The sequence below is a fragment of the Pelecanus crispus genome, chromosome 1, assembly GCF_030463565.1.
Source record: "Pelecanus crispus isolate bPelCri1 chromosome 1, bPelCri1.pri, whole genome shotgun sequence".
Taxonomy (NCBI): domain Eukaryota; kingdom Metazoa; phylum Chordata; class Aves; order Pelecaniformes; family Pelecanidae; genus Pelecanus; species Pelecanus crispus.
In genome coordinates this window covers 196,809,888-196,824,622 of record NC_134643.1, presented here as the reverse complement: position 1 = coordinate 196,824,622, position 14,735 = coordinate 196,809,888, and the positions used below count along the sequence as shown (strand labels likewise).

The 14,735-nt window shown below is 44.7% G+C and overlaps 1 protein-coding gene across 1 annotated transcript in view; it reads left to right on the top strand.

Moving 5' to 3' along the window:
* Positions 1 to 6,669: 6,669 nt before the first annotated feature.
* Positions 6,670 to 14,735, top strand: part of INTS6 (integrator complex subunit 6) — a 46,384-nt gene continuing 38,318 nt past the window's right edge. The window contains exons 1-3 of the mRNA XM_075706079.1: positions 6,670 to 6,780; positions 7,039 to 7,116; positions 7,919 to 8,068. Of these exons, the coding sequence (XP_075562194.1) occupies positions 6,670 to 6,780; positions 7,039 to 7,116; positions 7,919 to 8,068 (339 nt within the window). The remainder of the gene's footprint in view (positions 6,781 to 7,038; positions 7,117 to 7,918; positions 8,069 to 14,735) is intronic.

Genomic DNA, 14,735 nt, shown 5'->3' with positions numbered 1-14,735 from the left:
ATCTCTCTCAAACTATCTGATAGATGTAACTATTATCTCTGGCCATCCTTACAAAAGAGGATTTCCCCCCCCCGGCATAACAAGCGAAGGTCTCCTCAGACCTGTTGTTTTTGCGAATGCGGAAGACTCCTCCTGTCTTCACAGCCTGGGGGGCTGGAGGGAAGCTGAGAAGTCTGTACCAGTATTTCCCTGGGCACTCTGGTGTTATCAGAAATACAGTGGACTGCTGCTGCCTGCTGCTACCAGCATCTCAAGGATGGAAAATAAGTTCAAGAAGAAAGAAAGACAGACAGAAAGAAAGAAAGGCAGAAAGACAGAAAGACAGACAGAAAGACAGACAGAAAGAAAAGAAAGAAAGAAAAGAAAGAAAGAAAGAAAGAAAGAAAGAAAGAAAGAAAGAAAGAAAGAAAGACAGACAACAGGTAAAATATCTTCACTTTTGTATGCTAGAGCATGTTTCTGTTCTCTTTGGGTCTTGACACACTAGCTGAGATACCCAAGAGACAGAATAAATGTAAAGGCCTGGAGATGAGACAGGTTTTTGTTCTTGACCAGAATCCTACCTTAAGTGAAAGGAGCAATGTAACACTTCAGGAAGGATATATAAGAACTGTAAGTCGATTTGAATTCTCATATGTACTACCTTATCAAAACTGTAATTTTGAAATGTTTGTTTTAAGCAGCTTTCTCAATGTCAGATTTAATATTCCCCCACGGTACCTAATAGGAGAGGTCGTGCTCTGTTAAACACTGTTAAACACGTATGAAGACGAGTCATAGCCTAGAAGACCTTTCAATCTAAGGCCAGTAATACTAAAGGAAAAGCATGTATCGAACATACAGTTTGATTTTAATGACAAAAGCTTCCTTATCTTCTCTTCAGGTGCCTTGCAACCTCTCCATCATTAATTGACTGACTTCTGCTGTCACAGCACAGATGGTCCTCGAAGAGATTCGTTTTTCCTCTGAAAATAATCTTACTGTGCACTTCTGTCATAACTTTCTTTGGAAGAACCTAAGTACTTCACAAATGTTCATGAACTTAGTCTCCCAGTACCCACATTCAGTCTGTACAGTTAGAAAACAAACTATATCAAACTATTGTAACACCAGTTTCCTTGCATTTCCATATTAACTATTCTTCCCCTGGATGGTACACTGCTGTTCACTGCGGTTCCAACTCCCAAGCCAGGAAACAGCAAGGGATTTGGATGACTGGAGGGGTGGTGGGGAATACAAAAATCCCTAGGAAGCTTCAAAGGCTATCCTCTGGGTTTCCCGATGGACGGACAATGAAAAGGAGGCTGTCTTTGAAGATGGGCCAAGAGAAGCCAGAACGCAACTTCTTTTAGAGGTCATCGTTCTGCAGAGGGATGTAGTTTCACTGTGTTCTGGTGCTGGGGAAGCCAAAGTACAGACTTCTAAAAGGTGCTAGACAGTTTCAAAGGAAGGCAGCTGCCTCTGCAAATTTTAGAAAAATAGGCATCCTCAGTCCAAGTCCTAGAATATACATAAAAAACTGAGATCCAGTTATCTTAATGCTGCTTTTCTGAAAAATTTTGGGGGTTACAGCTTATCTGATCCCAGCCTTCTCAGTAATTATTCAGTCTAGGATGAGTTTCATGTGTTTACCTAAGCTACCTGTATTACAAGATCAAATCAATTTCTCTTTGGTAACAATTTCAGAAAGAGAAAAAAAAGTAAGGTCAAACCCCACTGAATTGAAACCAGTAAAAACAATAAAAAAACCAACAATATAAGCTGTCATGTATGCAAGACAAGTGAAAAATAAATTTTATTTATAAAAAAAAAAAACCAAGTTGAATGCACAGAACTTAGTTAAAGGAAGACTAAAAGCAACAGGACACAAGTATTAAAAGATAATAAATTGAAACTCAGAAGGCAGTATAAAGATATATATTTTAATGATAAGCAGTAGCATAAAAGTAGGCAATGGAAAATATAAGACTTTTAAACAGGGGAAAAAAAGTTTAATGGTGACAATCTACAAGGCTACAGAATGGTATTTTAAAGGAAGCTCTGAAAAATGTACCTGTGTCATTAAAACCTGGACTGACCAAGATCTTGAAATATTCTTTGTGAAACAATTCTGTATTGAGAAGGAGAAAGCCAATTTAAAAAAAAAAAAAAGTTATACTGTCAATTTTAGTTCTCAGATCTGCTTGAGGGTCTTTAGCATAACATCTTCCATTCAAGCCTGCAGTTTAGGACAAAATAAGGCTAACACTATGTGATAATACAACAAACATCTCACAAATATCGACTGGGAGAAGCAGCTGTTTAAGGAAAAAACACAGTAACAGTAAATGATACCAAAATCGCTCTTCAATTTTTTCATATTTTTTTTCAGGTATATCTTCATACTTATATTTGAGTTTTGATTTTTTGAGTTAGCATTCAAATTTAAAGTGAAATTTGCATTTTAATACCATCTTATTTGTCCCCAAATGGACAACTGGCCTATTCTGAAGACCAGAAAATGAGTATTCTTAGACATACATATACGCTCATGCTTCCTCATGGGTGCATGACAAATAACAAACAAAAACATTATGGAAGTAGCCGGAATTCTTTGCATCATGAGGACAGCAAGAGTATTCCTCCAGACAGAACCGTACTGCAATGATTCATCTAGATTTAGGAGAAAAGGTAGAACTGGCTCATTTAGACTACGCATGGGGTGTAACTTTGCCCACCATATAAAAAAGCTGAAACCAGCGAAAGATGCATCTGTTTTCAGTGGCAGCCTCAAGCTCTCTCCCTGCTCAGCTGCGTCAGGTCTGCCAGTAATGAGCATAAGCACGAATATCACTGGGTTTTGTTCCTTCGCAGCAAATCTCCCGTACAGATTTATAAACGTGACTCTGATGGCAGTACTAGCCATTACGACTCTCACATCAAGAGGCTGATACACAGTTAAGGCTTGGGTTGATTATCTATCTTTGAAAGAATCTTTCTCAACATTAATCAAATTGGCCTGCTCCCAGCAGAAAAGTACTAATGCTTACCACAGACAGCACACACAGAGCCTTGATTCTGTCCTATAGGGGATCTAACAGGGATGCACAGGAGCGGGAAGAACTGAGTGTTCCAAAATGGCTTCAAAGAAAACAGCAAAAGCAAGTACGTACAGAAAAGTACAGTGAAGTGGTTTTGCGTGTATAAATCCCATTGGCACTGCGTGTAAGTTTTGTCTGTGGGATTCTTCTATCTGTGATAATCACCAGGGCTGAGGGACTATGGGTAGAGCAGGCCCAGCGGCTTCAGTCGCACCTTCCTCCTGTGTTGGTAAGAAAATTACAGTGTGCCTACAGCTTGCAGTTTTCAAAGTTGCTTCAGAATTCATGCCGGTTTATGACCAATTCTACCACTAAGAGTTAACATGGCTTTTTTTTCTCCTCTCCCTTCACTCACTGGCAACAAAACTTAAAAATTCCAAATGACTCTCCAGGATTTACGCAAAGTCTCCATGGCCCAGGCTGCTTTTCACCATGGTATTTTCCTGGTATGGCAAGGACTCCAAAATGCCTTTTTTCCTGCACTTTGGAGAAGGAACCATTCCAGAAGTTTCCCATTTTTAGGATGCTCTCCAAGAAGATACACGATGCTTGACACATAAAAGTGACGCTGTTTTTATTAGAGCTGTCAATGAAACATCACCAACACACAAGTAGGAGAGAAGATGGCATGTCTGAAGAATGTGCCTATCTCAGAGATTTAAAAGGAAGCCAATTAGAGGCCGACATCATACATTCACTCAACATTACTCCCAAATGAAGTTACTAATCCCAAGGCATGATCTGTTAAAGCAGCACTGCAGCCTTTACTTAACAACTTGAATCCCACCACCTTAGGGAGACAATTACTACTGTAGCAGCAGCCAGTCTTGCTGACCTTAGGAGCTGCAGAAGATACGTGCAACTTTCTGTGGGGAGCCGAGGGTAAGAAATGTGTCCCAAAACACCTCTGTAGAGAGAAAATGACTGTGAACCAAGTCTCTCCGATAGCCCAGATGTTTTACTGTGTAGCAGGGGCTGGCATGCAGCTGGATTCCAGGGCAACCCGGCAATGTGGCCTCTGCGGCACCTGCTGATTTGCTTCCTCTGACAGCAGGGATTCAGATTAACCAGTAGAACCAGGACCAGAACAGCCTTGCTGCTGGCCACGAGACAAAGCACCACTGCTGGAGCTCTAACACTGGACTGCTCGGAAGATACAAGCAGCTCAGGAGCCACTGGGTGCACACGAGCTTGGCCACTCTTACCACCACCGGCAGGATCCACACTGAGAAACACTCATAGTAAAAGATGTTGCTTCCAAAGAAACCCAGTTGCCGTATTTTGGTCTGTACTGACTCCACAAAGATTCCTTCCCAGTTCTCACAGGGTCCTTGAGAGTGGAGATTCCTTAATGGCCTTGAATGGTGAACTGGGCTGAAAGGAAGCATCCCTGACTTCACCCCAGTGCCTGAGAAGGGGTGGCACAGATGCAGCCCCAACAGGAAAGCCAAAATAAGCTGCTTGCAGGCATAAGAATGCATACCAATCCGTAATGGAAATATGATTCTATTCCTCTCTCTTCCTAGAAACTAAATGCTAATCTTTCATTAGTGTTTTTTTTTTTAAAAAAAAAAAAAAGCCCAAACCAGCTCTTGCCTAACAAGACAGAAATCTTGCCTGGAAGAGCAAGATGAATCAAACCAGGACACTGCCAATTTTATCTTGAGAGAAGGAAGGAGCACAGTGGCTTCATACCTTCTAGAGCAGTGGCTGTGGGAGCACATCAGCTGGATCAGGGAAAAAATCCCAGTCACATAGGAAGCGGAGCAATCTCCTGAACAGATTATGCTAAGAAATGGCTCCGGAGTTACTGCTCCAAGGCTATGAGAGCAGGAACAGCAAAGACTCAATTGCTGGGAGGGAAAAAAAAAAAAAACCAAACCCCAAACAACAACTGGGAGCAGAGATCTTCGTCATTAAGTGGCTGGAAACACTCCACAATTATATGATTTATAGGAAGTAAATTTGGAGTGCCTTTGCGTGGATCAAAGAAACATTAGTGTTAATCTCTGCCTGTATGTAGGGGAAAAGGTCACAGCTAGGGCTAGCCAATTTTTTTTTTTTTTTTTTCCGCAAGCACCGAGTGGAAGGCCAGAGCACGTCTCTGGGAATTCACCATCAAAATGGTACCGAACACTGCTTTCCACATCCTAAACCCAGCGGCTGTGACAGACGACAAAAGTCCTGCCTGCCAGGAGCCCACCTTCCCTTGACCAGCGAGCCCCCCGCTCCCCCGGCGCCAGGGCCGGCGGGGTTCAGCCTGACCCCGGGTCCCCTGGCCGCCCCCCGATCCTCAGGGGCTGCGCTGGCATCTGAGCGCCGCACAGCCGCCCCCCCCCCCCCGCAAGGCTTCCCTTCCTCCGGGCGAGGGGGAAGGACCCGCCGGGGCAGGTGGGGGCTCCCCGCCGCCCGGCCCGGCCCCTCGGCGGCCCTTCCCGCAGCCTCAAGGAGAGCGGCGGCGGCGCCCGCCATGCAGGGCGGGGGGCGGCGCCCGCCCCCCCCGCCGTGACTCACCGCCCGCTCCCGCCGGGGACAAACCGCCAGCGCCCGAGTCACCGCCCCGGCCGCCGCGGGGGAGCTGCTGCGGCGGCCCGCGCTCCCCCGGGGCCTCCCCCGCCACCCTCCCCAAGCGGCCACCTCCCGCCCGCCGCCACCGCCGCCACCGCCGCCGCGCCCCAAAGCAGGCGGGCCGGGCGCTACCCCCGCGGGAGGCGTCCCCCCCCCCCCCGCCCCAGAGCCCTGGAAATAGCCCAGCGAGGGCGGCGGCGGCGGGTCGCGCCCCGCCCGCGCTCCCCCTCAACCCCTCCCCGTTTCTTCTGCCCCCGAGAACGTTCGTCCGGGGAGCGGCGGCGGCGGCGGCGCCCCCAGGTCCCCCTGCCCGCCCCCACCCCCGCCCCGGTCGCCACTGCGCGTGCGCGGCGGCAGCACTCGGGCGCCCGCTCCCCCGCCGCCCGCTCCCCCAGCGGCTCCAGCCGCCCCCCCCCCCGCGCCCTCCCCCGGCGATTTGAATATGCTAATGAGGCGGTTACGGGCGGCCCTATGGTGGGGCTGGGAGGCGGTCACGTGGGGCGGGGACGTGTCCTTCGGAGGCGGGGCCCGACCTGCCCAGGCTGCCTTAAAAGCGGGCGGCGAGCGAGGAAGCGCCTCAGTCAGAGAGAGAAAGTGCCGGGGTGGCGGGGGCTGCGGCTGCTCCGCCTGAAACTTCTGAGTAACATCAACAGGGGGAGGGGAGGGCGGGCGGCGGTGGAAGAAGGTGGTGGGGGGGGAAGGTTAGCAGCAGCGCAGCCCTATCCGCCTCTCCCTCATAAACCAGCCTGTGTCGGGCTGAGCAGGCCCCTCACACAAAGGAGGGCAGGGCAGGCAGGGCTGCCCCCCCTTCCCCCCCGCCTCGGCAGAGGGGCAGCGGGGAGGCGCCCTTCCCCGTGCAGAGCACTCACAGCCACTTACTCCTCTCCTGTCCCCCGTCGCCTTCTTCTTCTTCTTCTTCTCTTCTTCCCCCCCGCCCTCCCTCCCACCCCGCCCCGCGGTTCTCCCCTCAGCCCCCCGCCCGCTGTCCATGTAGCCGCCCGGCCGCCGGCCCCTCCGCACTATGCCCATCTTACTCTTCCTGATAGACACGTCCGCCTCCATGAACCAGCGCACCCATCTGGGCACCACCTATCTGGACATAGCCAAAGGCGCTGTAGAGACTTTCATGAAGGTACCGGCTCTGCCTTGCGAGAGGAGGCGAGAGAGAGCGAGAGTGACTGCGCGGGGAGGGGAGGGGGAGGCAGGGCGCGGGGGGCTGCCTGGGCCGGGGGCGCGGGGCGAGGGCGGGCGGGCGGCAGTGCGTGTGTGTGCGGGCAGGGAGGGAGGGGAGGGCCGCGCCGGGCCGGGCCGTGCCGAGCCGAGCCGGGGGGCTCCGGCGGCACCGCCGCCGCCTCTGGGCTCACCCTCTGCTTTGTCCCCCGCGCCGCAGCTCCGAGCCCGGGACCCGGCCAGCAGGGGAGACAGGTACATGCTGGTCACTTTCGAGGAGCCTCCCTACGCTATCAAGGTAACCCCCGCTCACCGCCGCCCCCCCCCTCACGCCCCGCCGCTCCCTCCCCCCCCCCCCCCCCCCCCCCCCGGCCTCCTTCCGGCCCCTCCGCGCCGCCGCGGGCCGCTGCCGGCGGCCGCCCCCCCGCCCGCCTCTCCCGGGCTGCCGGCGGTCCGGGGGAGCTCGGCACACACGGGCTCCGGCGGCGGCGGCGGCAGCGCTGACATCAACATGGCCGACATTTTTTCCCTGTGTGGTGTGTGTGAGCAGCAATGAACTGTGGGGGATATTTATTCAAGTTGGGAGAAGTGACAGCAACTCCAAGGAGAGTTCAGCTTGGAAGGGGCGAGCGGGGGAAGGACCGACTTCGGCCCGGAGAGTCCGGACTCGGAAGGGGACGGGACTTCCCTCAGCCCGGCCGGGGCGGGGGCGGGCGTGCCGCGGGGGAAGGGGGCGGTGGGTCCACATGACACAGGACGGTGAACCTGTTGGAGGTCGCTTCGGAGTGCAGTCGGCTTCCATCTAGAAAGGGCTGTGGGAGAGCGGCGTCAGTAGCCGTAAGGTTTGTGCGTCTGTGACTTCACAGAAATTTGTCCTGCGGAACAAATCAAAAATCCTCATTTGATAGGTGGGCAGCTCTAAGGCTTAAGAGAACTGCGTGTTTTCAGGCTTTATGGGACGACACTAAATATTAGTAACTTCCGAGGTGTTTTGTTAGCATTTGTAGCGAGCTGCATGCAGCAAGGAAGGCGCTTTGTAGCGTAACAGAAAAGCAAAGCTCGTATGTGGAGAATAAGTCTTCTCACGTTTCTCTTTTCAGGCTGGCTGGAAGGAGAACCATGCAACGTTTATGAATGAACTGAAAAACCTTCAAGCTGAAGGACTTACGACTCTTGGCCAGTCCCTAAGGACAGCTTTTGATTTATTAAACTTAAATAGATTAGTAACTGGCATAGACAACTATGGGCAGGTAGGTTGACTATTAATAGGCAGAAAAAATTGTAAACCACAAGCTTCCCAGAGACACCAATTAGCTAGTTGTCCAAAGTGGCATCTTCATGAAATATTCAATATGGGGGCTTCTTCAAAAGCAAGCAGAGCTCAGATAGTTTGAAGAAATGCAGTCGCTGACTATAGTTTGGTACCCAACTTTTCTTTCTCTCTCTCTCTCTTTTTTTTTTTTGTTTTTTTAACTTCAGTTATTCCTCAGGTTTTAAACTGTGATGTAGCCTCCAAGTTGACGTTCTCAGTTAAACTTTGTCTTTTTTGGTGTCAAGTCTATGTTTCAGAACCTTAGCTGATGAGCCTGGTAGGGTCATGGAAACTTTACTTTCTCTATACAGCGCTGTATAAACAATTTAGTACAGTTTGGGAGATGAGCCGTTTTTCTGACAACACTGCATGTCCAAAAGTACTGAATGGAGCACAACTTTTTCAAAACCCTTTCTTTCCAATGAGTTTATTACAACTTTTCTCTGCATACCTGTATTTTTATAAACCTGCCTGTTGTATCGGAGCCTAGAGAAGCTGTGCTTTTCTCATGTCTATATTGCAGCTATCCATTTAAAGCAGGACTTTTTGGGGTGGGCCAGCATTGTCTTGCTCAGTAGTACGAGTTGCTAAAAGACTGACACTCTAGGTTAAACATGTGCTTTAGGAAGCATACCCAGTTCTTTCTGGCACTGGATCAAATCCTGGATTTGTTTCATGTAAAGGACATTATTAGTATTGGGCAAAGTATATCGTGTATTTTTCACGTGGGACGTACTAACTTGATTCTCCCCTTTTCATTTGTTGTTCTTGCGTAATGCTCCCTCTACTATCTGAGGATTAGCTACTGCTCTTGGTATTTAACATGGGAATGTGGTTGTGAAAATAAGTCCCCTTTCTCCCCCTCCCAGTCTAAGCAGAGTCTATGTGATAACATGCCATGTTTGTTTGGGAAGGAAATTTCTCTCTCTCACGTTGCATTGTATGGCTTTGCCACTAGGTGATCAAGTGAGCCTAAGCATTTTTAAAATGCCAGTTTAATGATGAAACTTAAAAAAACCAAAAGTGCTAGTTCCACACATGGTTATTTTTTTTGTCTATTACCATCTGCTGTCCTCTTATACATCTGTGTGCTAATCTTTCCCATTTTCTGATGTTTTTGTTTAGTTACATGAGCTATATGAAGCTTTTTTGAACACTTACCACTGTGGGCACACACACAAAGTACTTGCTCTTTCCCATTGCTACTGATAATTATAACTCTCTAATTAAACCCATGTCAAATAATTTGCTCTAAGTGAACCAGCTGTGCTCAACTACTCAATCAAGTGGGCAGTTGAGTAGTCATGACTGTTTTGACTCACTAGTAGCGTTCATTACTGCAAATAGCTGCTCTTTTTTCTGTGGAGCAATGACTTTTTCTTTGCCTGATCTCTTTTGGTTACAAGTCTCTATCTGGGCTTGAAGCCACCCTTGCGTGTTTTTTGCTCTGTTCCACATGTGGAGCTGGCTGTTGAAGAGGCGTTCACATGTGCAGTCAGGTGACTGAATAGAAATTCGAACTCTTTTTAGTGTCTGCAAGAATAGATGAATATACTGCAAGTGCCGGGTCATCTGCTGCTGAAGTCACAGGTTCCCATTTTGGCTCTGCTAACCAAAGTAGAATTTTTTCATAAATCAGATCAAATTGTGGAGCACAGCTGGTCCTTCAGCACCTGCAGGCTGAGATCCAGGGTGTTAACTTTCCTCAAGTTCACATTTGCCTTTGAGCACTATGTCATGTTATCCTGTCAACTTCCTGTTGTTCATGTCTGCTACCTAAAATTTGCTCAAGATAAATGGGTATTTAAAGGTACATGGTATGAGAAACTTATGAATTCAGGATAATGAAAGTGATCAGAATGCTCAGTTGCATTTAAAATTTTCACTCAGAACATGAAATGCTGATTCACTTTTTTTAAAGCATTTACAAGTATAAAGACCATAAAATATTTGAGTAGTTAACTAAAATATAGCAGACAGATGTTTAAAGAGTGATTATCTTAGAGTGGGAGGAGAAGATAATTTTACAAAAATGCAGCATATAGATGATCTTAGGTGTGGTATTACGTGAAGTAATAAATCTAAACTTTTATTAAGCTTTTCTCTGGAAAATTTCTCTGGCTTAACATCTTTTGACTATCACACTTGGTTTTTTGGTGTATTGACAAGCTTCTAAGATATGTGCTAAAATCCACTTGTTTCACATGTATGAATTGTAAACCAATTTTTTATTATACGTAAAAATGACAAGACACGATACAAGTTTGATGGGATTATCTGGTTATGTCATCCGATGGTGTAGTGTCTTGTCCTCCAGCTGAGTATGAACTGTTTGTTTAAATGGCAGTGTGACTCACTATACTTGATTTCTTTCAAAGTAGACCAGAGTTCTCCATCAGCTGACTTCCTGAACAAGAGTGATGGCTGAATGGTCATTCTGAAATTGAGGAAAATCTCCCGCTTCAGATTTTCTTGCAACATTAATGTTTGGATTTTTAATATGAGTATTTATCATATTACTTTTTCAGTAAATAAGTACTGACTCAGTTGCTCATGAAGATTGAGTTGCCAAATGTGCAGCTGTATCAGCTGATCACAGTATCTCACATTCAGATCTTAAAGGGACACTGTCAACACAGTTTATCAAGAACCTGGAAGATTTTTTCATAAGCCGTTTCTGATATTAATGCTATGGTATGGCTTCATAAACCCTTTGTCTTACCGAGGGTTGTCAGGTCCACGTTTTTGTGAAGGTTTTAGTCAACAACAAAAGATTTTGGAAAGTACACATATGTTAAGGTGACTATTCCTTTGATTTTTACAGCACTCTGATTGATAAATTCTGTGTTACATTGCTTGCGTCCAATAATAGTTACAGTTTTTTCCCCGCATAGTGTGCTTTATGCTGATAATGATAGCAGAAGAATGAACTTTCAGATAGGGTGTCAACTTTTAGCATTCACTAAAAGTGGTGGTCCTCTTCACCTTCTGCATCTTTATAGAAAGCTTAGGAAAAAATACAGGATTTGGATGTCTTCAGGAAGAAAGCAATTTAAACACATTAAGTTCAGTAAGGGCTCACTGTCATATCACACAAAACACTGTACTTCATTAGCCGAGTTTGCACTTAGCTAATTGGCAACTTTGTCATATTTTCCCCAGTTCAGCTCTCCACTGTTTCAGGTAGTCTCAAACACCAAGCCGTTTACTGGCAGATTTTCTGTCCTTTTGGAATACGCTCCTAAATTCTTACAGCTATGGCTTGTTCAGCAGTACATGTGTAGTCACAATTTAACTGAATAGTTAGGAGTGAGGCAAGCATGCAGCTTGCTTACAGTTGATGGAAGGGTTAAATACTAATAGATGTGTTTCTGTGGAAACACAAAATATGAAAAATGTAGCTATTATAATACAGAAAAAATGTAAACAAATGGTTGAATTGAACCATCTATGTACTTAAATTATTTGAAGTTTGTAGTGAAGTTTCTAAGACTTAAGTTCTGAATCTAAGGTAGGTAAAATATGTACCAATGGTGTTTTGATACTGACATGCAAAGGACCAACACAGCGCTACCAAAACTTGAATCTGATGGATGTTTAAAATTGCTAAAGCTCTGATTCTCGGATACCCCATGTGTTTCACCTTGCCTATTGTTATTTACGTAATGAAGGTCTCTTACTATGTTTTCAGCAGTATTGCATAGCATGAGGTTTGAGAGGATAAAACGTGCTTATCTGAGTGGATTTCAAAGTGGTCGAGTTGATGTATCACAATGTATTTTTCCAAATTTTTTCAGGGTGAAATTTCATTTTAATACTGTGGCTAGAAACAGCGCTTTTCAATAACGTAAGCTTTTTATGATCTTTTTATCTCACTAGAGTATCTTGCACATATTCTTCAGCATTGTAATTATTATTGATATGGTAAAACTGGCTTAGAGGTGAGTTTGACTTTTAAACAAATTTGATGTAACAAAAGCACATGCTAACTTAATTGTTTTGAAACAGAAAAGCCAACTATAATGCTTCTGTAATCCAAGTGGACTTTGGGATAGGTATTTTTTCATTCACAGTGATGAATAAGGTGCTGTCTGGATTTAAAATAATACAAGAAGCACTGTCTTGATGAGTTACCAGGCTGTGTGCAGTCTTGGCAAAAGCCTTTTTTCTGCAGTGCATTTCACTTATGTAGAAAAGCATAACTAAGAAATTTTGAAACAAACTAAAATCCAAATGGAATTCAACCAATTAAGAATATTTTGGGAACTTAAAAATACGCTGAGGGCTGGAAAGACCTATTTCTGACCTAGAAGTTGGAAGGTGTCCTGCATATAATGGCATTTTTTTTAAACACTACTTTTTTTTTTTCTCAAGGGTTTTAGTCATACCATGTATGACCATCAAACAATCCAATCTTAGGTTAACTGCTACTTTATAGCACTCTCTAAATATATGGTTAGACCCATTTGTAGCTACAGTAGCAGTATTGCTGATGTGTTCACACAGTAAAACTTAGTGTTGGTCTGTAGAGATCAGTATGTTTTGCCATAATAGCTTAAATACTATAGTATTCCAAATATATGTAAATAGCATACCTAGGAGATCAAGTCTAATTGTGCTTGTAGGCACACGTCAGCTTTGTTTTTAAGTCACGCATCGTAGACTGACTCCTTACTTAGGTGCTTATCTGCATCTAAGATCTGCTGAGCTTAAAAAAACCCCAATCACACATATGAAATATTGCCCCCTAACACTGCACACATTATGTTTTTGCAGTGATACATTCTGTTTTCTTTAAATTGTTGAGCAGTTTTATTTTCCAGTTGATTTTTGAGGATTGTTACTGGATTTCCTTGCTTTCAAAAGTCAAAATCCTTCAAGCCTGACTTTTGTCTTGGCATTCTGGGGTCATAAACACTGCACTGGAATGGCCTGTGTTGAGTGTGCATCCAAATTTGGAACCAAAGTTTAGGTTAGCATTTCCTGCTTTGTCATGCTGGCATGGTTGCACAAGCAGTTTGCTTCTCATGTTGGTAGAGGCGGAGGTTTGCACTTCTAGAGCAGCTCTCCCATTCTCTTCCCCCCCCTTCCCCAACAAAACCAAATGGGGGAATTTCAGACAGTAGAAAACAGCATAGCAAGCTTAAGCATGGTAATGGCAGAAATACATATAAGAAAGTATTTATTGTAGTCTCCTGTTTTCTGTGGAATAGAAATGGGTTTTAATGTAAACCTATATGCCTGTTAATGTCAAAGATCTATATGTGAGGTGCTGGTGAAAGTCAATCTTTCTCACCTCCTACATGATAAAATTAAGCATATTGCTTCCAATTTATACTTTCTAGGCTGTAACCTTTAAGCGTGCCATCTTGTTTGCTCTGGAAATGTTTGTAATTTTTAGTTAATTTTGTTTTATAGTATCCTTTGAGAGCTACGGCAGGCATTGTTGCAAGTGTTTTTTCACATTGTGAGGTGGAACTGCATGCCTTTCAGCCTTCCCAGAGCAACAAAGTTCACTGAAAGTCTCAATAATAATAATCACATCAGACTTAAGTGTTCTTAAAATCACTTGTCAAGTTCTAATCCAGTATATTTTTAAAGAAGAATTTAAAAGGTAAAACAAGCTTACACAAAGTACTTTATTTTTTCTGATGAAAATGATCTCATCAATCTATTTCACTAGCAGAAAGATGTGAGCTACTTCTTCGTGTTCTGAATATCAAGTATGCTTTGAACACTTTGAATCTTTAAGTGCTCAGTATTTCAATAAATTTGATTTGGAAGGGGCAGTGCCATAACATGTTCATTGTGGCTTTGATTTTTAGAGGTCAGATGAATGCAGTCACGCTGCCAAAGCGTAAGCAGATGATACAGATGTCTGTCTCTGGCTGATATTCTTGGATTCACTAAAAAGTCGTCAGAGAAAGTCTGAGGAGTTAGCAGTACCAGAATTTCATCTCTTGGTTTGACTTTCTATCTGGAACAGTTTATTTGAACAGGTCATTATAGACTCCTTGGACACACTAGCTTTCTTATTTGGGTGCTTAAAGGTATGTGTCGCATAATTGAAGTATTCTTGTCTTTTTGAAATGTATTTGCACTTCATCGCAGCCAATTGTCAGGGAGGCAAAGCAAATATATCTAGATATAGAGCCAGGACTTTGGTTATCTTGTGAAGTACAAGTATTTATTTTCTTCCCCTAGTGTCTCCCTTGTTATGTTTATTCTCTTTAAGCTTGTTTTCACTTTTCTTACTGAATAATTATGTTCAGTCTTGGATTTCTGTTGTAGACAGTCCATATCTCTGAAGCTTGAAGGGAGGAAGTATTATTTGTGTATGTGTGTGAATTTTAGTTCAGCTGAGGCTCAGTTGAAACTGTGATTGTGTTGCTTGAGAGTATTGCTTGCTGCTGCTTATTTCTTGTGGTACATTCTGTACTTTTAATAACATAGTGAGTCTTTTAGTTCATAGAATATTCCCACATCTGCATTGCACACTTAAAGAATGTATTAATGTTTCTACTTCTTGTTGTGATTTTTAGCATCACATTGTCTGGCCCCTTTTTCAAGTTGTTTTCACCTGTTGTTTATGAAACATTGGAATT